The sequence below is a fragment of the Ixodes scapularis genome, unplaced genomic scaffold (assembly GCF_016920785.2).
Source record: "Ixodes scapularis isolate PalLabHiFi unplaced genomic scaffold, ASM1692078v2 PGA_scaffold9__187_contigs__length_104089568, whole genome shotgun sequence".
Taxonomy (NCBI): domain Eukaryota; kingdom Metazoa; phylum Arthropoda; class Arachnida; order Ixodida; family Ixodidae; genus Ixodes; species Ixodes scapularis.
Window position 1 is genome coordinate 51,426,009 of NW_024609884.1, and position 22,640 is coordinate 51,448,648.

Here is a 22,640-nt window from a genome sequence, read left to right on the forward strand (position 1 = left end):
ACACGCTGCCGATCGTGGATACGTCTCCGACGAACCAGGGTTGAATTAGAAGTCACGTGAACACACAGCGCACATGACGCCAAACAAGTTTTTCACAAACTCCCTCCGGAACCTCACCGCCGCACCCGGACACTGTTCAGCCGGCATGGAGTGCAGTCGTCACCCCGCCGGCGCCTTTTACATCGCTGGTTCTGTTCTCAGCGGCAGCTTTCCAGGCGAGTGATGTGCTCTTTGGCAAGGAAATCTGAAGCGCTGGATGCAGTGGAAGTCGAGGCGACAGCGGCTTTGCGGCAGTTGCAAACCCAATCGCGCTGCTGCGTATGTCGCTGCTCCTTCCGCAGCCAGTCTCCTTTCCCCGAAAGGGCGCACGGCCGACCCATCGTGAGTCCAAACCGAAACTGATAAGAGCATAGGAAACAGCGTGCAAAACAGACGAGGACGAAGAAACAAACGTGACGAGCGCTGCGCTCGTTACGTGTGCTTCTTCTTCTTCGCCGTCTGTTTTTCACGCATTTTCCTTCGATGAATTTCCACCAACGCACCCAACGATCAATTCTTCTATGATAGCTGGAAAGGTTGCCACCATCAACGAGCGACGGCGGAAACCATACTGATCGTGTACTTGCCGCCGTCGCTTACAGATGGAGGTAGCTGTCCCCAGGTAGGTTTGTGTCCACATACCGGACACGATCCTAGTGAACCTAGCCCTTCTGTTTCACGTATTTTACAGCTCCGCTGTAAAATACGTGAAACAGACGAAACCAAGCATCAGCGACAATGGAACTCCACGCGTAGCCACGGTCCCGAGGACCCAAGAGCCGAGGCCTGTACGCTTTCCTCGCGGTTGCACCTGTTCGTATTTCGCGCTCATTGATTACTGAACACTTCCCATAAAGCTCTTTCGCGTTCCTACGGAACACATACCTCAGTAGTCACAAGGTCCCCTTCCATAAAACGTGCGCTCTTTAAAGTATGCCCTCTTTAAACATCACATTTCGATGTAGTTTACTATGAGATAGTGGCTGATATTAAGATCAATCAATTAAAATCGCACTTCCCGTAAATATGAACGAGGCTGTGCGGCTGAAACGCTGTATTCTTTTTCTTGTATTCGTCTTCATTTTTCTTTAACCGATTCACGTGAAACTGGCCGAATTGTTCCTTGTTTGACAGAGCCGAGACGGCGGTTTGCGCCGAATCCGAATCAGCCAAGAAGACAGTGAAGGGCGCTCACCAAGGCTTTAGACTTGCCGACGTGAACTTTCTGGAACAAAAACTGTCGGTTCAGGTTGCTCACGTCAATTGTGTCGAGGTCAATCTGAAAACAAAAGCACGATTAGCGGCGCAACCGCTCGAGCCGGTGAATTCGGGAGTGTGCGCTTCTGAAAAGTAAGCCGCCGAGAGAATCAACGATGACGCTTACCACTTCAATTTCTGAAAAGCCGGAAAGCACCAAGTTCTTCAGCAACTCGCAGCCTATCCCACCGGCGCCAACCACTAAAATTTTGGCATCTTTCGCGGCTGTTTCGGCTACGATACCCGCCATGTTGCGAACTTCGCGCTTGAAAACAAGAGAAGGAAGAGAAGCCAGCAGAGCGCCAGAGGACCAGAGAGGCGTTCAGAAGGCGAACGTATTTCTTTTCTTTCTTTTTTTTTTTTTTTTTTTTGTACAGATTACAGAGATTAGCTCAAAAGTAGCGCCCTCCGCAATGTCCACGCTTAAAACGCGCGACAAATTGTGCACATAAAATATAATTTGGTTTGATTCGCTAGTGGCGCAGGTACAGTTTCTTAAAAGTAATTTGCATTCTAAAAAATAATAAACAGAGCAAAAACATCTTGCGTTCTTTTTAAAGGTTTTTCCGCTTTGGGTGCTGACCGTGCCGACCGTGCTGACCAACCAGCGCCCAACATCCGGTGTATACTCCGGTGTATGTTCGTATGTATGTATGTACAAACTGAAGATGCTGAAATCGCAAATGTCTTGTAGCGACTGCTGCTGCCATACACTCCCCTCGGTATCGGTACAGTGAAAGAAAAAAGAAAAAAAAAAACGCCCTACATTGCCGATATTCCTTATTCCCAATGCACGCGTCATAAGCACGCGGACGCGATGGGCAAGGCGTCTTCGCAATGACACGACGTCCAGGGTAAGGTTTGGTGGTCGCGATTGCATCGAAACCGAACGCAAAATGCAGCCAGGCAAGCGAGGCGTCCAGGAGTTCATCCAAGGCGTCTTTGCGCCGATGATCACGGCCCAGTGCAGCCCCGACGCTGAAGATGTGTGCCGCAGGAACAATCTTTCCTTCGTCGAGCTTCTACAGCCGTTCTGCCAGGCAGTCGAAGGTAGGCAGCCCGCTTCTAAAGCGCAATCGCGTCCAAGGACTCGGTCGTTTCGAGGAAAACGAACCACAGTCAAGATTTCCATTTGTTTTTTTTTAATATTTTCCTTGTGATTTATTATGGCGTACCTTATTTCAAAGGTCTCTATCATCTGAGGCGTGAATCAGCTGCATAAGACTCAACATTTAACCGGAGGCTCGTCGAGCAGCCTGTCATTTAAACCAGCTGAGCTGGAGGCGTTTTACAATCGTGCATGTTAACGCTGTGGTTTGACTGCAGTTTGATCGGCGCTGATGAAGCGGTGCTCCCACACCTTTGATGTCACAGTCGAGATTTTCAGTTTGTCGATAACACATGTGGCCATAACAGGCTTCGCAGCGAGCCAAGCGAGACTATATTGAACTTGCTCGCTCGTGTATTTCATAGATCGAAGTGACAGGTGTCAAATCAAAACAATACGCCAGCAGAGCAGTTGCTGAGTTTTAATTTTGTTACTTCCCTGTTATTGACGTTCACTGTTGTCGTACCTGTGCTTGTTGAGTGAGCCTAAATGTAAATGTTTGGCATGCAGCTAATTTTTCAGCTCCTCGATAGCATCCATGAGGTGTCGTTTCACCGTGCTTGGGGTTACTCTTCATTATTTACCGTCGGCACACCATTCAGGCTGTGGCTGAATGGTGTCAGACCAGTGCTGCAGGAGGTGCACTTCCAGCCATAAAACCATCGCTACGACTACAGTCGGTTCCGGGAACGCATCTCCGACTGGTGATTCTACCGTCCTATCCCGCCCATGCACTGAAAGTGGCGCCCAAGTGGCAATAAATTCCGTCACAGGAGCCGTGGTGTCGCGATCTTGACGGTTGGTCGTAGAAGTGCTGCCAAAAAAAGGCGAGTGGATGCAAGGGTTGCTGTTGTCGTGGCGTTCTAACTCGTACGGAGGAGGAGGAGGGGTGCCTTCTTTGGCTTCCATTGAGCGTCTGGCTGCAGAGCAGCCTGCAGCAGAACGGGTGTCTGCTGCATCCACCTCCGCCTCTGTGCCACACCGCCAGGATTTACGTCGGGGAACCGCGTGACACTTTTAGGATGTCATCAGACAGAAATAGAGAGACCACTTTTGATGACGCTGTAAGCACACCAGTCGGAGACAAGCTCCAGGGGTCCGATTTCGCTCACTGTGAGAGTGGGAACGAGATCTAATTGACCTCTCGCGGAGCTAGCGAAGACGGCAGTTAGGGCCCGTTCACACTCTTGTGACCTCTTAGAACAGGTGCCTTGAAGCCTCTTACAACGAGAGGACGCACTGGCGCCATCTATTGGGTAGCAGTGTAAACTTGGAGGTCCGCATATTTTCTATTTCTCACGCATTATCCTTTCTTTCTTGGCTCGAAAAACTTTTGTCAACGTTATAAACGAGCCTTTCTTATAGGTATTACACACATTTGAATTGGGAATCCTGCAAAACCTTCGCTCTTGTGAAATGCAGTTCCAGGGTCACCGCATAGGTGGCGCCAGAATGCCAGTGTGTTCTCTCGTCCTAAGAAATTTTAAGAGGTTTCAACAGGCCTCGTCTCTCTCGGTCGCACTGGGTTGCAAGAGTGTGAACGGGCCTTTATAGATAGTTTGTCTGCTAACGCAAGCGAAGAAGGCAGTTCGTCTGTTATGGAGCATCATTCACAGACAGACACAAAGCGAGAAAACGGAGTATGTCGTCTGCTAATGGACTGGAAAAAAGGTTGATTGTCTGCTACGAATCGAGTGCTACGGTGCAGTGAGATTGAACGCAGGCAGAGATTGTGATCATCTGCTATTTCACGTTGGCAGCCATTGACAACCCGCACATTGTTTCCAAAGCTCACATTGTTCTGCTGCCGTACACGAGCTGACATTGACCAGTGGGTGAAGGAGTATTAAGGACAAGTACATCAGAGGCACGAGACCTTTCTCGCTGTTTGTACGTTGGTGAGATATTCTCACTAAATTTCTGTCCGATTGTGACATCGCAAACTGGTCAGAAATGTATCATTAGTTGATTACGCACAAGCAGTGACGCCATGTCCAATCAGCAGCCGAGAACGCTCGCTCTCACCTTGATCAAAATGGGACCCGAGGCACCATAGTACAACTGTTGAAGTGATGTCTGTGCAAGCCATCCATACAAGGAGCATGTACGACTCCAAAGAGAGTCGCAGTCTCTCTCGGTCTGCACAGGTTTGTGGAAGAGTTTAACTTGACTCGGAGGATATTCACAGACTACTGAAACAGCTGAGCTAATATTCACTGTTGCATGAGGTGCAAATATTATGCCGGTGTTAAAATTAATCCACCAGGAGGTTCTTAGCATGAAGCTGTATTCACCTGCAACTGTCTTCTTCCCTTGACTTCGTTCTAGATGCTATAGAAAGCGGCACTGTAAATCACCAAATGGGACAGTTAGAAAAAAAAAAAAAAAGCAAGGCTCCCAGGTAGAACAGTTTCACACTTTATTTGCCATATAACTAGATATTCTAATGCAGAGAAGTGAATTGGTGCGAGATCCCCTCCCCCGGGCAGTTTTGCATCTTCAACACTTGGCGCCATTTGCTTGGCTGGAGGCACTTGTGCTATCTTTCTTCTGGGGCTTCAGCTTGACTGGTTTAGCTGGCATTCATCTGGCTGTGAACAGTTAACTAGTGTTTTTTTTTAGTATTCCAAGAATGTTTTGTGACTTGAGTTTCAACAGTTGAGCGAACAGGCAAGTTGATAACGGCTACTTGTATGTTGAGGCGTCATGTCAATTTGAGGAGAGAGGAGCAAATGCACTATTTATGGGGCCACCCCATAATTGGAATAATGAGGCCTTCTGCACACTTCGCAGTGACTGTTCGGCCGCCGAACACCATCCAGGGCTCGATTGCCACAAAACTTCGCCTCTGCGTTCGGGACCTGAACAACCCACTGCCCCAACTTGCGGCAGCCAAGAAGCTCCTCAACGACTCGGTGGCCAACGTCCAGCCATCGCTCAATGAAAGTGGTGCATCCCTGAGCAGCATTAAAGCTGGCTGTTACAATTTGCAAGTGTCGAGTAAGTGTGCCTGTGGGCAGGAGTTTTCTTTCCTTCATTTGCTCCTAATTCAACACGGTCCAAACCACTTTGACTAGTGGTACAACTTGCATTGTGAGTGGATTGATGGCAGGCTTTTGCATTTAATTGTTTGTTGCTCGAGCTGATTTCCTTTGATAAGTGGCTTGTTGGTGTTACTTGGACTTGTTGGATGGTCTCATCGAGACCTTTTTGTTTATGTCTGCTTCAGGCTCAACACCATGGTTCCAGTCATATAGAGACACATTCTTCCGAGTGATGCCACCGTTGGAGCATGATTTCACCAGGCACTTTCTGGCTTGTATCCTTACTCATGCCTTCAGTTTCATGCCTTGACTGGGCCGTCCAAAACTGGAGCTGCCATTACTGGGGATTAGTGCCGCACATATTAGTTTGTGCGCACTGTGCGAAGGATGTCGCGAAATTTTCTGATGAACATGTCGAGTGACTAATTACATGTTAAGTTTCTATTCAATGGATCAGATGCCTGGCATGTTAACTCGAAATTATCTCTTTTGTGTCATGGTCAAACCCTTCGCAGAACACCAAACTGTTTTATCTTTCTGTGTGGCTTTCAATGAGCAGACGGAAGAAAAGAAAGTGCATGTTGAAACCAAAGTAAAATTCCGTGCGTTTATGTTTGCAATGGTCCTTTTGCAAAGAATGGAGCGCTGTCCATGGCGCTGAAATGAATGCCATTTAGATTGTTAAGCGAGTGTCTTTTCAGCATGTCACGACACATTGCCGTGGGTTGAGGTGCTATTTGGCAAGAAAGTCCTGCGGGGCATCCGCTCTGCGTAAGGCAGATAGCAACTTGACACCCTTTCACACGTTTTTAAAACCTGGGTTAGTGTCGGTATCTCCATCCAGTAATTGCTATTGAGTGTACATGCCACACATAAAGCCAGTCACTAAATTAACTGAGGAAGAGCATTGAGAGTGTAGATGCCGCACATGTCACATGCAACACAATAGACCGATCTCGCCAAGCGTTTGGCGCATACGTGACGCCGCCATAACTTTAGTTCACAGGAGACAGGCGGCAGTGCACGAGACGGCTCGTGCCGCCTCATGATCTGTACGTGCAGAGCTCCAGCGAGGTTGTCACAGGTGCACAAAAACTAGAGCTCCCTCCGTGCATCATGGCAGCAGTGTCATAGCAAAACTGGCTGATGAGATCGCTCTATTGCCCAGCAATTTGCTACGCATTTTTGCAAAAGTTTTATTAGCAAGGGGCATCTGGCGTGCCCTAGTGAGGGTCAGAGGGATGAATTTGAACTACCTAGAGGTCTGTAATGTGCAACCAGGATCTCAGCTTTATGATGCAATAAGCCTTCATCATATTATGGGCACCTTTGGACAAGATTTTAACCCACCAACTGGGTATACATAGGCCAGCACTCTGCCTCCGAGCCACTGAGGCAGCCAAAATATGTATAAGAGAGTGGGATAATTGTTGTGGGTCCGAATGGGGTCTTGGCATAAAGCTTGGAATCTTGCTCAAGGTAGAACAGGCAACATAAAGCAAACCGTAATGCTGTAGTCCTTGATTCAAAGACAATGGTCAGGCATGTTTGTGATTTCCTCGGGGCATGCGGCTCCTCAGGAAGAGTTGCAGCGCCTGGTGCAAGCTCAGCAGCAATGCCAGGCGAATGGGACACACCACTCTCGTTGGTTTTACCCTCAGACGCTCAAGTATTATGTGCTGATTCACGACGCTCTACTTGGAAACCAGGCCAAGTAAGGATGCTCCTCCCTCAGGGAATGGGGCAGTTGCAGAAAATTAAGCACTTACCATTCAAGCTGGTGACCACGCAACCACGGTAAACAGTACTGTGTGCATACGAGCATTGAGGAGGCATAAAAGAGAGCTGCTAGACAGACAAAGGTTCTATTGATGCGGAGAGCAAGTCATCTGCTTCTTGCACAAGAGATGCGGTGACGTCAGAACGACGCCGAGCTATGATTGGCTTTGATTGAAAGGGTAGTGGATAAGAGGACAAGAGCTCGGCATTCTGACATCATCGCAACCCATGTGCAAGAAGCATACAAACTTGCGGCCCACATTGGCACCAGGTGGTAAAAGCGATGGCACTCTTAAAAGATTTCACCTTTATTTTGTCAAAACAAAAAATATATGCCTTCATTCGTCCACTGCAGTGGCACATTCCAGTGTCTTTAATCCATGGCTGTACACCTTGTACTACGGAGAGGCTTCGTATAACTAAATTTAAGCCATTACTAGCCCTCTTCATTGTTGTATAGCATTTGTTGACAGTAAGCTTCTATTATGTGCACTTGACACTTGACATTTATCAGTCTTGAGGTTTCCAACAGATAATAGGGAGACGATCACCATCAACTGAACGTGGCTTGGCGGCCAGTGAATGTCTCTTATCATTTATTTCCTTCTATTTTCTTCAAACACCTCAAGTCTTCCGCTCGCGTCTTTATTTAATTTTTATGCTAAAAAATTATCAACAATTGTAGTGATTGTAGTAGATAAGAAGCACAGAGTGTCTTTTTCAATGAGCCTTCGGCACGCACTTGTTGCCTCCCGTCGTGCTTTGACTGCACTTGCACACTCACGAGATGCCGAGATGCCCAAGAGTTATTAGAGGTAGGAAGCAAAGTCCTCCCTGCTGTTATTATCTTGCCTGCAGTTCTTATCTTGTCAGTGACTAAGATAAAATGTTTTAAGGGTTTCCATTTTTTTTTTTAGAGTAAAACCTTGTTATAACAAAATGAGATATAACAAACTAATGTATATAACAAAGCAATCATAATTACCCTTGCTTGCTAATAGTGTGAAGAAATGGACAGTGGCTATAACAAACTAATAGTTATAACAAAATAATTATGACCGCTCCTTCATCATTGTTATAACAAGGTTTTACTGTAATTGGAGTTTTTTCCAGATTTTATTTGTTTCTAAAAAAAACATTTTTTTTTTTTTTAATTTTTTTTTACCGGTTTTGGCAATGAATAATATCTCACGAAACCTCTTGGCTCTCTCAAGGTCCCAGCTGTATGAATGTTAAGAAGCTAGAAAACACTTTGAACTTGCTTTGTTAGCATTGGGAGTTTTTTCAGATGGCTCATAGTTTAGAAGCATTACTGAATAAATACATTGTGACCTGACAGTAGCACGCAGCTTGTCCAGCATCGGAAGCCTTGCAAGGCGTTCTGCTCTAATTGTCTTTGTTACAGAGCGGAGGCAACATTCCAGGGCATGAAAAAACTGTATGGTGCCAGCTGCTGCCACCTACTTCAAGTCAACTCTGCTCCCGCTGACGATCCAACTGTCTCCAGTCTTCCAGACCTCTGGTCACAGTTCTTGCATGCAGAATCCTCTGACAAGGTGAGATTTGCATGCCTACATGTCACGTGGTTTTTAGTAGCTGGCTGCAGATAAGTAATTGTATTGTTTTGAAAGGAAGTTGACTGGCTAAGTAGTTTGGTGTTCTACAACGTAACTGCAGTTGTAAGGAAATGTAGCCTCTTGGCGTGTTTATCATGGTTCCCTTAACTAAATTTCCTATACCGTAAAATCCCCTAAGGGCACCCACCCAAAATAAAAACATGAGGTGGGCTATCTTTGGGAATGAGACAGCAAAACTTTATAAAAAAATTAATGATAAACACAGGGGCATCCGTTACAAACCATGTGGCATGGGAACTCGTAATGCTGATCGCGGGCATGGCAAATTCGCCTTTCACAACGCAATAAACATGCTGGAATTTGCTACAAACTCCTCTGTCATGGGTAAGGATACCGCGGATGCATCAGATTCATATTTTATGGTGCAATAAACATGCGGAAACCGGCCACAAGCTTACGTGGACAAAAAACGCGGGAACTCGCTATGAACACGCATGTCACGGGGACCCATATTGTGCTGAGATCGCAGACAAAAAATGGGGAAACCTGCTGCGAACTCGTTCGTTACATGTACTGGCACCGCAGCTCACATGGTTGATGTGATTCCTGTCCGACGGGAATCTGGAGGTGAGCAATGTTTTGGAATTTTTATGTTGCGAATATTTAGCCACAAAAACCGGATGGCCGATCTCTTGGGGGAGAGCGCCCTTATGGGATTTTACAGTAGTTGCTTCTGATTTGTAGTTCAAGAATAATAATTGGGAGAAGGTTCAAGAATAAGCTAGCAAAAACAGCTTGTGATTGTTCAGGTTATTGCTCTTTGCTTCTTTTCTTTTTTCGTTCATCAGCAGGCTGTGAACGACACTTCTTCCAAGGCCCTAGGAAGCAACTTGTCTCTCGACGACGACATCTTTCAACAAGGTGGGACATCCCTTTTTCTTTTTTTTTTACAAAATGCAAAAAAGGAATACGTACATCCTATGTAGGGCACCTGAAAAGTCTTGCAACTGGTGCCATGACTACAAAGGTGGTGTCTTAAGCGCTTGCCTTGCCGTTGGGGCAATGTGACCACGCTTATGTGAGAACCGATTCTGAGTGCACCATGTAGGCAACAGACATGTTTTGTTGCAGAGCTTGGTAACTCCGACGATGAGACGAGAAACCACTGTGCCGTGCAGCACCCTCTCCTGAGCAGTGGTGACTCTTCTTCGCCCACTCTGGATGTTGCGGTGAGACAGTGTCCCGGGCTTTGTGTTCGGGTGGAGGGAGCTTTCACATTGAATTTAAATTGAAGTAAGAGTTAGAACAAGGATGAACTGGATAAGATCATGCTATTTTATACCTTTTTCTTTGTTTAAAACTGAAAACATTTCTAAAGGATAGAGCTTTCAAAATAAAGAAATGATTCCTTTTGGGATAGCATTATTTGACATAGACATTGGGGTTTGAATCTGGCTCGATAATTAGCAAACAGAGTTCCTAAAGTTTACTGGTTACTCTTAAAAGCTTTTTGTATGCCCTCATTTTCTCGTAGATTTCACACCGTTAACTGGCACTCTTTGACCCCGTGCTGGCTATTTGGACATCGATTAAAAACCGTTGTCATCATCATTGCAAAATTTCAGTGCTGATAAAATATGTCACATGAGCTGTGACTTTGCAACTTGCAAGTTAGACTCAGAGGGCTGATGATATGTATTGTTGAGAAAAGAAACTTCTCAAGCGCTTTCTCTGAAGATAACCTTTCATTTTTATCAGTCGAAATAGCCTGTGGTTCCGAAATTTGTACTGATGATGCCACAAATTTGCACTGATGCCAATGCACCAAATCTCAGAACCACAGGCTATTTCAAATAATAAAAATGCAGCTTATTAGATTAGTAGCAGCTACTAATCTGAGCTCTCGCAGGGGCAGGACAGCTGCACCAATTGCGCCATTTTAATACATTCACAATTTCTTGCACCTGGTTTCGCCAAGAGCGTGAAATCAACCAAAATTGCGCCACGCTGCCCCAAAGATCACGGTTGCGATTGATTTAGCAGAAAGTGAAAGCTCGGTTTACAACCTTGACTATTTCATTGCCAGGTGGCGCAAGCCACTGTCTGATTCTTTGGTTTAGTCGTATTTGTCCATTCATCCATCTATCGGCGTACCATATTTACTCGAGTAATAGCCACACTATTTATGAACAAGGCCCTTGCATCTACTTTCCCGGAAAGCACATATACTGGCAATCATTGCGTTCTGCATAAATAACATAGCGAATAACTAGATCGAGAACACGATTCTCCATACAAATGCAATCTTCACAGATGGTATCTTCGCACGAACCCGTTATCTCTGTCCTGTAAACCGCTGGAATCATGCTGTCGATCACGGTGATTGGCAATCTGGATGCTCTGTGGAAAACCAAACCCTCGGGCTTTCTTCATGAACAGTGCAGCTATTACTCGAGTAAATACGGTATATGTCCGCTCATCTATCTGTCCGGTCGTACCGTTGCATCATACATGAAACATACCACTAAGTATGGTGCAATATAGTAGCTTGTTTCTGAGTTGTGCCCCTTCAATTTTAATTGAAATGTTTTCCTAAAAAAAATTATCTCACTGTGTGCAATTTCAGATATTTCACAGTAAAGTTCTATTCAATACTTTCCAACGCTTGTAGTACAAACCTAGTTTGCTTGAATTGTAACCCATGGTACGACTGGCAAAAATGCTTGATTAAAATGATGTCACAGTTACTTCTTAAGTGCTTCAGAATGCTGATCTTTTAGTCTTAGTGCTCCAAAAATGCAAATTTTTCTGCTCCTAAGTTACTTCAAAAGACAGACTTTTTGCTGTTGTCAAGCTCACACTGTCTCTGGCATTTGTTTGCTGTATCTTCCTGAGGCTGCATGTACAATGAGCACCAACATTCTCTGGTAACTGCAGGCCAGCGAAGATAGCGTTTGGCGGAAGCCGGGATCCCGCCTGGGACGCTGCCTGTCGCAGAGCGACCGAGAGCGTGTGCGAGTGTTTGTCCAGGAGTTCTGCAGTCAAGGCTTGGTCCCTTACGTTGAGGAGCAGATGCGCATTCTCAACGACCAGGTTTAGTTACATGTTTGAGCTGAAAAGTGGATTTTTGCTGTTTCTTTTGCTTGTACTGCATACAATGCATTTTATATACTATGTCACCTAAATTTCCCTCAATCGAGGTCGGAAAATCTTCAGCAAACAAATATATAAATCGTCAAGGTACCTAGGACAACCCTATAGCCTCACTTAATTTTTAACCAGTGCATTCGAGTTAACCAAAACATTACACGCAGGAGAAAAAATTATTTCACTTAAAATAGGCCCTGAAGGTTTGGTTGTGCCTTCGGGTAAGGTCACTTGCCACTGACACTGGTGCCACCTCGTTCATTAATACAGTTTTCTGTATTAACGATTTTCATGCTAAGTGTTTGGAAATTTATTTGGTTTGGAATTGATTTGGAATCATTTTGTCACGCTTTGGGAGAGTTTTTCCTAGGAACCAACTGGCCCACTCGTGGTGCACTTTTGGTGTTATGTGGGAGCCAATCGGATCGGGTGAGGAGCCTACTAGGAGAACCAGAGAGACATCTGTAATCGCCCTGAAATCTCGCCGAGCGTTAAAAGGACTTACTGGCTTCTCCAGCTTTTCAAGAGACAGCATAGATAAGCTGGCACCCTGCCAACATCATCTGAAACGCACGTGAGACTAGCGACGTGCATGGTATGCTGCTGCTGGACACTGCTGCCTGAAGGCAACGAGATTTGGCAAGGCGTCAGGACTGTCAGCGTCGGCTATTGTATCGATCTGTAACTTTTAAATTGTATCTAAATAGTTTTTATCTAAATGCACAAGTAATATGTGTTTGGACTATTATAGACAAATTTTAAAATGTATTGGCAAGTTTTTTAAAGCTATATTCTCGAAAGATTTTTTTTTTTTTTTTATCCCATATTGCAACGGCTGAGCTTCTAAACCAGAGGTGTCTAAGGACCGTGATCCTGTGCTAAAGATAAGATATGCTTTGAGTACTTTAGGGTTCGTCTTGACACATGCTTGGGTTGCAATGTAAAATGGGTGCCACATGGTTTTCTATCTTCTCTTTTTTGCCTTTTTTTGTTTGCATCTTCAACCGCACAATTGTTGGTGTGCAAGACACTGTAAGCAATTTCGAAAGGATCTAACTTGTTGTGAATTTCGTGTCTGAAAAAATATTGCGAAAAATGGATCATGCGAATGTATCATCCTCCGATAACGAATACGTAGCATCCCCTCCCAATCGCAAGATATTCCTGAAACTCGCACATCCTAAAATTTGCAGAATATAGAGCCCGAGTAAATAACGTCCCAACTTCCTCAGGTGACCAACAAGAAAGGAATCCACCGCTCATTCATGAGCATGAAGAAACTCTTTGCTGGAAGCAAAACAGTTCCTCAAGGTCCTCATTCATCTGTCAACTCTGTCGTGTGAGTGAGACAACCTTTAGTTTATTTGTTGCATGTCAGAAAGGGTGGGAAAGCTGTTTAAAAATGAACTGCTCTACCATTTGCCAGTTATCTCTTATTGTAATTTCCATGTTACGTTTCTGCAAGCTGCTTACTAGGAGGTTTCACTGATCGTCAGTTAACACAAGCAGCATACCTTAGTGCCCAAAGACTGTGCTGTACACAGAGTTCAAACCAAAAATAAAAACCAACTGTTGTTGGCAACAGTGAGATTACTGCTTGGTGGAATGGGGGTGTTCTCTAACCTCCAGCTACGGCCAAGATGCTCCTGAACTGCAAGTGAGACGTCTGGGCGACCTGGCCTTCCTCTTCCAACTGTACGAGTTTGCCTACCAGGCCTACCACAGTGCCAAGAGGGACTTCAGCAGCGACAGTGCTTGGCTTCACTTTGCCGGCGCACAGGTACTGCCCTTATTCCGTGACATTTATTGTTGACAAGCTTAGGGCAAATGATCCTGCTGGTTTGGTGGGCTTTGGTGCATCTGAATCTGCACACAAATCTTGAGGCGCTGCTAAGCAAGATGCAGTATAGACTTTTAACCTTTAAACCACCGGTTCGCCTCCCATAGAACTCCATGTAATTACATACCGCTTAAAATGCAGGCGCGCGAAGGGAAATACCGGTTATAGTGCGGTTTCTGGAACAGCCCGCCGACCAACCGGCGCAGCGAGCATGCTTCCCTGTGCGACACTAGATAACGGCGCTAGCCGCAAGCGGCACTCGCGGGGCAAGGAGGTTGCTCGAAGAAGCGGGGATAAGCGAAAAGAGAGGCTTCAGTCACCATAGCGACGGAGGGACGCACACACGTGTCATTCACATGCGTGCGTCCCCTTCGCTGAGTTGGAAAGGTTGGAAACAACTGCAACGACAGACCAATCGCAAGTTGAGGATAAGTGTTCGCGCGCGTTGCATGCCGGTCGCGGGCCGGCTGCTTCTATCCGCAAACGTGGCGTCGGTTGTGATCGTCGACGTAGACTGCGTGGTGGAAGCTCATCGTTCCGCGTAAAAGCGCTATCCTTGACTGTGAATTTTTGTTGTGTGTCGCTATGATAACCCAGCACGTACTAGAAGGAAAAATCCACCTATTCGTGCGGCGATGTCGTGGCGGCACTCTCAAGACGGCAGAAACGCCCGTGTCGTCGTGTTTGTTTACTTAGACTACAGCTTTCTAAGCATTTGTGTTTTCGAACATCGCCTGGATTTGTTATTTGGAGCACTTCATGCCTGTGCTCAAGTTGAAGGTATTACTGGCGCGTACCGTATAAAGGATGCGAATTTTCACGCGTTTCCATCACCGGATAAAAGTGATTAGGGTTAGCAATCCTGAACGCTCGTAACGTCTGTCCGCAACCCGCGACGCCGTTAAAAGGCTGCGCCAGGCAAAAGTCACTCATTTCTTTCAAAATGTGTGACACACTTGAGAGAATAGTGTACTAGTCTAGTGAAATAAAGACTTTCTTCAAACTAAGCTTTATTTTTCGTTTAACATAAAATAAATTGTTTTACAAAGGTAAGTTGTCTCATGGCATGTATTTTGGCCTTAAAAATTGATGTTTTGGTTATAGCGCGATACCGCTTATAGTGTGGATTTTCGCGACTCCCGCGACATACATTATATGTGGTCTACCCTGTAATCTTTTTTTTTTTTTTTCAAACATAACATATGCACAAATCTTGTGAAAATACCCACCAATTTCAGCCTGAAATTTTTGAGAATCTGGAGTGAAAATTGCTTAGTCTTTCTATGCAACCGTAGTGGGAGTTGTGAAGCATAAATACTGTCGACATCTGCAAATGGCATTTCTGTTCTATTACCTCGTAGCTGTGCCAATTGTTTTGTAGGAGGACAAATACTGATACTGCTAGAAAGTTTTTATGCATTCTTATTCAAATTGTGAGCTGACGCTTTGTGGACACCTCTATGAGATGGTTCAGTTTTAATGCTGAGGTTTCTGGGTAACATACAAGTCTTTGCAGCTTTGGGGTTGTCATGGGAAACTTGTTGCCAAGTTAAGATCTTTACGTGCTGTAAATGAATTGCGAGCTATTTTTTCTGTCTAGGAAATGGCTGCCCTGGCGGTGTTTATGGCAGGCGTGAATGCCCAGCGACCTTTCCCATTACGTTACATGGACTCGGCAATTGACCTCTACCTCAACACCTGCAAGTGAGTGGCTAGTCATTTCTGCCCTAGACTCCACCTCGCGGGCTATGTGCAGCACTATCAAAGGCACGCGCAAAATATTTTGTTTGCACTAGCACTATGTGCAAGTACTGTACCATATTTTACCAAATCTAGATCAACTTTCCTATGAACAAAGCCCGCGTGTCTACACGCCTCCGTAGTATACACGCCTCCGTAATATACACAATTTGTGCGCACACTTTGCCAGATTATGGAGATTGAGGTAGGTGCTTTAGGATTAATGTGCTGACATTTTTGTTTGTTCAGTCACGCAAGGAGGTGCATTTGGCACTTTTCGTGGAAAGCACTGGGATAAAGAAAGATGTCAAAACTCTAGTAAAGTGTCATTTCAATCTTTTAGGGTTTCGAAACAGCAAATGCTGGGACTTAAGTGTTTTGTTATCTCTACATTTTTTCTCCCATTTTTGACCAAAGGAGCTGTTGGATAACTGCCTACCTAACATTAGCACTGCTATGTCCCAGACTTCCCCAGCTGGCAACGAGGGCAGCCCTGCTGAGCACAGAGTGCCTTCGCCACCTGGGACAGCACTCAAGCGTAGCGGCCCAGCTGATCCGGCTGACGAGCGAGGACTCTGACCTGCGCAGTGCGCTTCTCCTCGAGCAGGCGGCCTACTGCTTCCTTCAAGCCGGCACGGCACCCTCGGTGCGCAAGTATGCCTTCCACGTGGTGCTAGCCGGACACCGCTACAGCAAGGCAGGGCACCGCAAGCACTCCCTTCGGGCCTACCAGGAGGCGCTGCAGGTAACCTTTCTTTCTCTCACTCGTGGAGGAACACATGCACAGAGGACTGACTTCAAGCACTGGTATGCCAATGCGTGCAGGTGCCTGGACCTTCTTTGTGGTTTCGCTTGGATCTTTTATTAATGTCTACCCTAGTGTAGTACTTTTGGGTAAACTTTCACTGGCCTTTGCATGCCTATCCCTCAATTATTTGTAGGGCTCTGAATTTTTGGATAAAGGCGAAAAACGCTTGCCGGCAGAATATTTGTCACCTGGGCTTTATTCGAAGAGCTCGAGATTTTTGAAATCGCAATGTCAAAAAAAACTTCTCAGCTTTTCACATTAGCATGGGTATACAGTGCCGGATGTGCGATCTTGAAAGTAAGCCGCTCTATCGAGGGTTTTTATCGTCGGCATCCATTCAGGAGAATGAGTCAATGTTGCTGTATTTCTGGGTCATGACAGAAGGCAGTCTAAGCATGCGATTCTGTTATCCTCTGTCCCAGTTTCGACTACCGTAAAATACCGGGAAAGCGCCCACTCAAAATTTGGAGATAATAGCAAAATAAATTGGGGATGGGCGCTTGTCCAGTCATCAATTTTACATACAAGTGTACTGTGCATATTTTCTCAGATCTTACAAATTTGCAAATGGGCGCTTAGTACGGAATGGGCGGATGCACGGTATTCTACGGTATTCAATTTGAGCTTTTTACTGGGACAAGGAGGCTACCTTTATATAATGGTGAAAGCCATTTTCTGCTGGTATCTTTATATATTTTTATTCATTTGTCTGTGGATATTTAATTTTAATCATAGATTTTTAGAACATTGGGCATAGTAAAACAAAAATTAAACTCTGGTAAACACCATATTTTTGAGAACTGGATATTTTACGGAAGTTAAAATTGCAACGAAAAAGAAACCCGAAAAGAGACCGACCGAATTTCACCCAACGTAAGGTTTGAAAACCCAGACCCCTAGGTATATGTCTCATACGTAACACACTTGGCCCAAACATAGAAATGGTGCGTGCTCAACCCTGCTTCCTAAGTGACGGTAATCTGGAACAGTAATTTCCGAGATGCATTCCGTCATTTTGATGGAACATGGTACGGGACACAGTTGTAGCAGCGGCCCATTGCTTGCGTATGTGGGCGCAGGTGTACCAGGGCCGCAACTGGAGTCTGGCAGAGGACCACATCCACTTCACTATTGGCCGGCAGTCGACATACCTCAAGCTGCTTCAGGGGGCCCACGAGGCATTCCACTGCCTGCTGGCCAAGCACAGCGAGCAGTCACCCACCCAGCAGCTGCTCTTCCTCAGGGAGTACCTCCTGGTGCTCAAGGTGAGGCTCTTTCGTTGCCTGGATGTTGTCTGCCCGTGGGCGTCTTGTGCGAGGGAGCTCTGGCGGGCCAGCCTGAAAAGTCTGCACCCAAGGTTCTTCTTCAGCCCTCAAAAGGAGGGAGCAGAGCCATAGGGTTTGTGCAGTGAAGCCAGAGGAAAAGCTCCACATCTTCCCACGCATTTGGGATGCTTCGGAATGGTGCTGCATAGAGGCAGACATCGGTGGTACCGATGGATTGTGGGTGGGCCCAGATTGCAGTAAACACAAAGCAGCAGCAAGCGACCACTTGCAAGGTCGCTACTTACAATATTAAATAGGTCAACCTTTTTACGAATAGGCCTGTGTGTCTACTTTCCCGCAGAATGCTTACGAAAGGAGCCGGCGAATGACAAAACAAAAATAACATTCGTAATAAAAAAAATGCGATCCACACAGATCTTATTTCTGCCTTCCGAAATTATGGGTGCCTCGTCATTCGCCGGACCTCTTCCACAAGTAGCGATGATTGGCTTTTCTTAAGTGTTGCAGATAAATACACGCACACGCATTGTTTGTGAAGAAGTCTATCTATTTTAGAATAAATATGGTAGCCTTTTTAGTTTTATTTTGTGAGAAAACACCGGGGTCGTGCATTGTACAAAGAAAACATAAGTTTTGACAAGCACTCTACACATACTCAAACAGCTTCAATGCGTCACGGCTAAACGAACACACCTAACATATCGTCTGCTTTCTTTTTATGCTCTATGTGGATATATTCTGTTTTGAGATGCAAGCAGGTGCTGAAGCTACAGACTTAATCTAGTAAACAGTAAGCTTAGTTAGCCCTAGTACATTGCACTACCGTAGGCATCCGCATACAAGCTTTTTCGTGTGTCCTCTGGCATCGGTGGAGTATGCACCGCTTAAACATGGCTGATGCGAAGCTGCAGTTAGAGTTAAGTGCCATTCGCACACTTGCAACCGAGTAGGACGGAGAGAGACAAGACCGGTTTTCAAGCCTCTTGCAACGGCGTAGGACCAGAGGCGCCGTTGCGGAGCAGGTTCTATGCCGTCCCAAGAGGCTTAAAAACCGGTCTTGTCTCTCTCCGTCCTACTCGGTTGGAAGTGTGTGAACGGCGCTTTATAATAATAAGAATAATAGGTTTATTTCCGACAAGCATACAGTGTTGGTGGGGGCTTTGGAAAAAAGCTGTTGATACAGCTTGACTGGTCCTTAGCCCCCATAACTTCAGCAGCCACAAGCAGCATGCAAGAAAAAAAAGGAAATACACTGAGAACACTAAACAAAAAAGAGGTTGAACAGTCGGCAAAGAAATATTATATGAAACTAAAGAAAATAAGCAGACACTATAGCAAAAAGTCACTTGCATAAAGTGTTCAAGGCACTATAATTGAAAAGTTCTGGGATACATTATTTAAGAGTAGACAAAAAAGAGCTCTGCCCCACAGCATTCAAGGAAAAAAACTAGAAAGAATAGTCTACGTTAATTAATTGTACAATATGCAAAACGCAAGCATATTCGCCTTTACAAAAACTATGTAGAAAATATGCACAAAGGCACCTCTCTCAAACCGCACTGGGCTCTGCTCATTTGAGGCTTATCTGCAGTTGAGTATGGTAACAAAAGTTGTTTTTTTTTTCCCCCGTTGATGCCACCGGCTTTCGAATAGACCTTTGTTCTGTTCAAGAGCCGAGCTTCTGCTAAACGGGGCGCCCACTTGCAGATGTTGCACGAGAACGACCTGGCAGCAGCCACGGTGCTTCTGCCGGTGCCAGAGGTGCACACGAGCTCCACGAGGGTCTACCTGGGACCCGTGGCTGATGAGGGTGCCCTCTGGGGGGACCTGGGCACCTGGCTCAAGCTGGAGGAGTGTGCCGCTGCAGTGGCCAACGACGGCACGCTCCCAGCCACCTTTCGTCCCCAGCTGAGTTTGCTCAGCGACGACACCGACAATGGGGCCAGGCCTCTCACAGTCGTCGGGGGTCAGTGCCCCTCACTCGATTACCTTTTTCCCTATGACCCTCTTCCGTATTTTGTGGTCTTTTGACATTAGCCAACATGTGGTGGACGCATCTTTTTTTTCTCGCATGGCCGAATGACGGCGAGCTCAGTTATATTAGCACTACTTTGCTATCGCAGATACAGTACCCTTTGGTAGCCGAGCCTAAAGAATTCACATGTGTGAGAAATGTCTAGAAGCTGTTTACAATGTTGTTGTTTTTTTTTCTTTCTGGCGATGATTTAATTGAAACAATTTTTCTCTACAAATTTATTAATTTAGTTTTTCGAAAAACACGCGGAGTTAGTTTGTGTTTGAAAAACACACTGGGGGGGGGGGGGGGACTAACAGCAGGCGACTGCACTCTCGTTTAGAAGGAACAATTAATGTGAATGGGAAAACCTGAGGCCAGGTGGGCCGGACAAGTTTATATCTGAGTGAAAGAGCTGTTATGAAGGCTTTGCCACTCATTCGAGCAGTGGTAATCGTTCTACGTACTTTTAAGTTTGAACCAACAAATGGTGAGAAACATCTATCGGGAGCAGAAGTATGAAGTTGGTTAAAACTGAATGTGACGCCGGTTGCCAACACTCACTACTTCAGGGACCGTGCACTGTTGTTTGTGCTGCGTGTCACCTGCTAGAGCTAGCAGTTTTCAGCTGTAGTACGTATCATATTTCAGTGACCTGTTTAATAATCAAAACATTTAAATGGAATTACGTAGATCATAATATTTGATCTGTGGCCTTTCTGGTTGGTACTAAGGAGAGCTGCATTGTTTTTGCCATAACAGAAATGAAGTGGAGTTGCCCTTTACAGGCTAGCAGTTGCCTTTCTAACCCAAGCAGTGATACTTTACGCAAGTTTTCCGATTTCCACAGTTGTTACAGAAGTGTTTTCATAACTGTTGTTTATAAAATATTTCTTACCGGCAATTGCCTATTACTACGGTGTCCGTGATGGGGAACTCGCAGAAATTCAGTCACTTTTCTGAGATGCTTAATCGTGAGACAACCGCAGCTTTTACCTGGGAAACTGGTATGTTGGATTAAAATGCCTCTAAGGTGTGGTTTTACTGTCCTCGGTACCTTCGTGGTGAACAAACGGGACTTAAACTGAACTAAACTTCCTTGGTGGATATTTTCAGAACCGGTGACAGTTGAACTAGAACTGCGCAATCCGCTCCAAATCGCTCTCCAGCTAAGCCAGGTGCATCTGCTTTGGAGCTTTCTTCCCTCAGACAGGGAGGACCTTATTAGCAATGACAGAGCTGATGCTCAGGCAAGTGACGTGCCCTTACTGGGACTTGCTTCTTTGACGTGCACGTGCACAGCGGACAACACTGCACGCTTTCTTTTGAGCAGGATGGTCAGGCAGCTACACTCATCAATACTGGCGTGCTGGACGAAGTTCTCCTCGAGTCTGAACAGAAGCAAAGGGTCAGTAGATGCAAGTGTTTTCTCGGGGCATTATTGAGAAGGATCTTTCCTTTGAAGTGAGTTCGGGCATAATCTGTGCATTGGCGGCAGGTGCGTTTGACCTTGGTTCCCCACTGCACGGGCGACCTCCACGTAACCGGGTTTGCCTATCGGGTTGGGCTCTCGCCCACCCAACTGGATGCAACCTCGGACCTCGGACCTCTGCCCAGCCCCGTGAGCGGACGCCAGTTGTTGTCGGTCCGGGGTCCGAAGCTGAAAAACCTCAAGACTGCCAAAAACGGACAGTTCTACTCTCCCGACTGGAGGCTGCATCCGACGGTCGTCGCTGCCATGCCACAGCTTACGGTAGGCTTCCACTTCCTCGCCAACCGTAAGGCTATTTGGAGGTGGATGTCATTTTAATCGGTAGTGGCACGTCCCGCACTACGGTTGTGTTTCCAAATGGGGATGCCTTTTCTTTTTTTGCTCAGGTCAGCTTCTCCAATGTTCCCCGGCAACTCCTCTGTGGCGAAGTGCAGCGCACCGTTCTACACGTTTCCAATGCGCCGAACCTCCCTGAACTCTCATCACTTCTCATCGCTTCACCGACCCCCCAACTCTTCTGCCTCGGCTTCAACGATCCCGACGACGAAGGCGCTCTGGGTTCGGCGGACGAAGGCATTGCGTACCGTGAAAAGCCCCTGCAGTCGAGCAGGGCAGCACCAGTTTTAGCACAGCGACCCACGGCAAACTTCGTCTGCAGTCTCCCAGAGGCTGTCTGCAGGATCCCTGGTGGTGGAGATGCCTCAGTGCCCCTGTGGATTCGGGGACCTGACGTAGTGGGACGTCACACTCTCAGACTGCTCTTTTACTACGAGAGTGCCCAGAAGAGTAGCAGGCTCACGTGAGTGTGAACATATTGTGTATGGGGATTACACAACTGTGGTCTTCACCTTTTTTTCGTGGTAAAAAAGGCTCGGATAATGTTGTTAATACAATTGTATATTTCTAATTAATTACGGATGCTGTGGCTAAAGACTGGGACTATAAGCCCGTGGGTGCGCTACGCTATTGTAGAAGCTCTCATTGAGGCGACCCAGGGTACAGCGCGAGACTTGTGCGCAAAAGCCAGATGTGGCACCTATGCATCGTCTCCAAAATCCTGCTCGATGTTGCCAAAGCACTTTCTGCCTAACTAATTGTGGACATAAACCGTAGTACTTGCTGAAAGCTCCAGAAGTACAGCCGAAAGCTATGCTATATTTAGTGTTGTACCATGACTCCTTCACCGCTCTTGATTCTCGGATCCTTTTTTCTTGTTACCGTAAAAGGCCTAGTTTTACTGTATTGCCTCTATTTGACACGGCACTGTCATCTGCGAGATTCAGGAGCCACATGGAATACATCATTACCGTAAAATCCCGAGAAATAGCCCACCTAAAATCGAGAGAAAATTTGGTGAAAATAAAGAGTGGGCTAACTTTCGATGTGCACTATTTTTAGATTATGTGTCTCTGTCAATCTTGTTATCGCGGCAAGGGGCAATGAAGCAAAGATGACTGTGCTTCCCAGTCAGCAATGTTCGCTTATACCCCGCCCGCCATAGCTAACTAG

The 22,640-nt window shown here is 46.1% G+C and overlaps 2 protein-coding genes across 3 annotated transcripts in view; one reads left to right on the top strand and one right to left on the bottom strand.

Moving 5' to 3' along the window:
• The window catches only part of LOC8030473 (SUMO-activating enzyme subunit 2), a 51,250-nt gene extending 49,603 nt beyond the window's left edge, over window positions 1–1,647 (bottom strand). Inside the window, exons 1-2 of the mRNA XM_029988202.4 lie at window positions 1,424–1,647; window positions 1,235–1,318 (exon numbers count right to left, since the gene is read on the bottom strand). Coding sequence (XP_029844062.2) covers window positions 1,235–1,318; window positions 1,424–1,546 — 207 coding nt within the window. The 5' untranslated portion in view covers window positions 1,547–1,647. The remainder of the gene's footprint in view (window positions 1–1,234; window positions 1,319–1,423) is intronic.
• Window positions 1,648–1,855: 208 nt separating this feature from the next.
• Window positions 1,856–22,640, top strand: part of LOC8030472 (trafficking protein particle complex subunit 8) — a 38,426-nt gene continuing 17,641 nt past the window's right edge. Inside the window, exons 1-18 of one of the 2 annotated variants that reach the window (XM_029988197.4) lie at window positions 1,856–2,346; window positions 5,198–5,404; window positions 5,634–5,723; window positions 6,991–7,162; window positions 8,633–8,783; window positions 9,656–9,725; window positions 9,936–10,033; window positions 11,742–11,897; window positions 13,184–13,290; window positions 13,581–13,731; window positions 15,392–15,495; window positions 15,997–16,276; window positions 17,419–17,604; window positions 19,333–19,591; window positions 20,756–20,889; window positions 20,973–21,047; window positions 21,138–21,392; window positions 21,518–21,930. In XM_029988197.4, coding sequence (XP_029844057.2) covers window positions 2,193–2,346; window positions 5,198–5,404; window positions 5,634–5,723; window positions 6,991–7,162; window positions 8,633–8,783; window positions 9,656–9,725; window positions 9,936–10,033; window positions 11,742–11,897; window positions 13,184–13,290; window positions 13,581–13,731; window positions 15,392–15,495; window positions 15,997–16,276; window positions 17,419–17,604; window positions 19,333–19,591; window positions 20,756–20,889; window positions 20,973–21,047; window positions 21,138–21,392; window positions 21,518–21,930 — 3,062 coding nt within the window. In that variant the 5' untranslated portion in view covers window positions 1,856–2,192. Of the gene's footprint in view, window positions 2,347–5,197; window positions 5,405–5,633; window positions 5,724–6,990; window positions 7,163–8,632; window positions 8,784–9,652; window positions 9,726–9,935; window positions 10,034–11,741; window positions 11,898–13,183; window positions 13,291–13,580; window positions 13,732–15,391; window positions 15,496–15,996; window positions 16,277–17,418; window positions 17,605–19,332; window positions 19,592–20,755; window positions 20,890–20,972; window positions 21,048–21,137; window positions 21,393–21,517; window positions 21,931–22,640 lie in introns of both variants that reach the window. The other variant, XM_029988196.4, reaches the window with a different exon arrangement.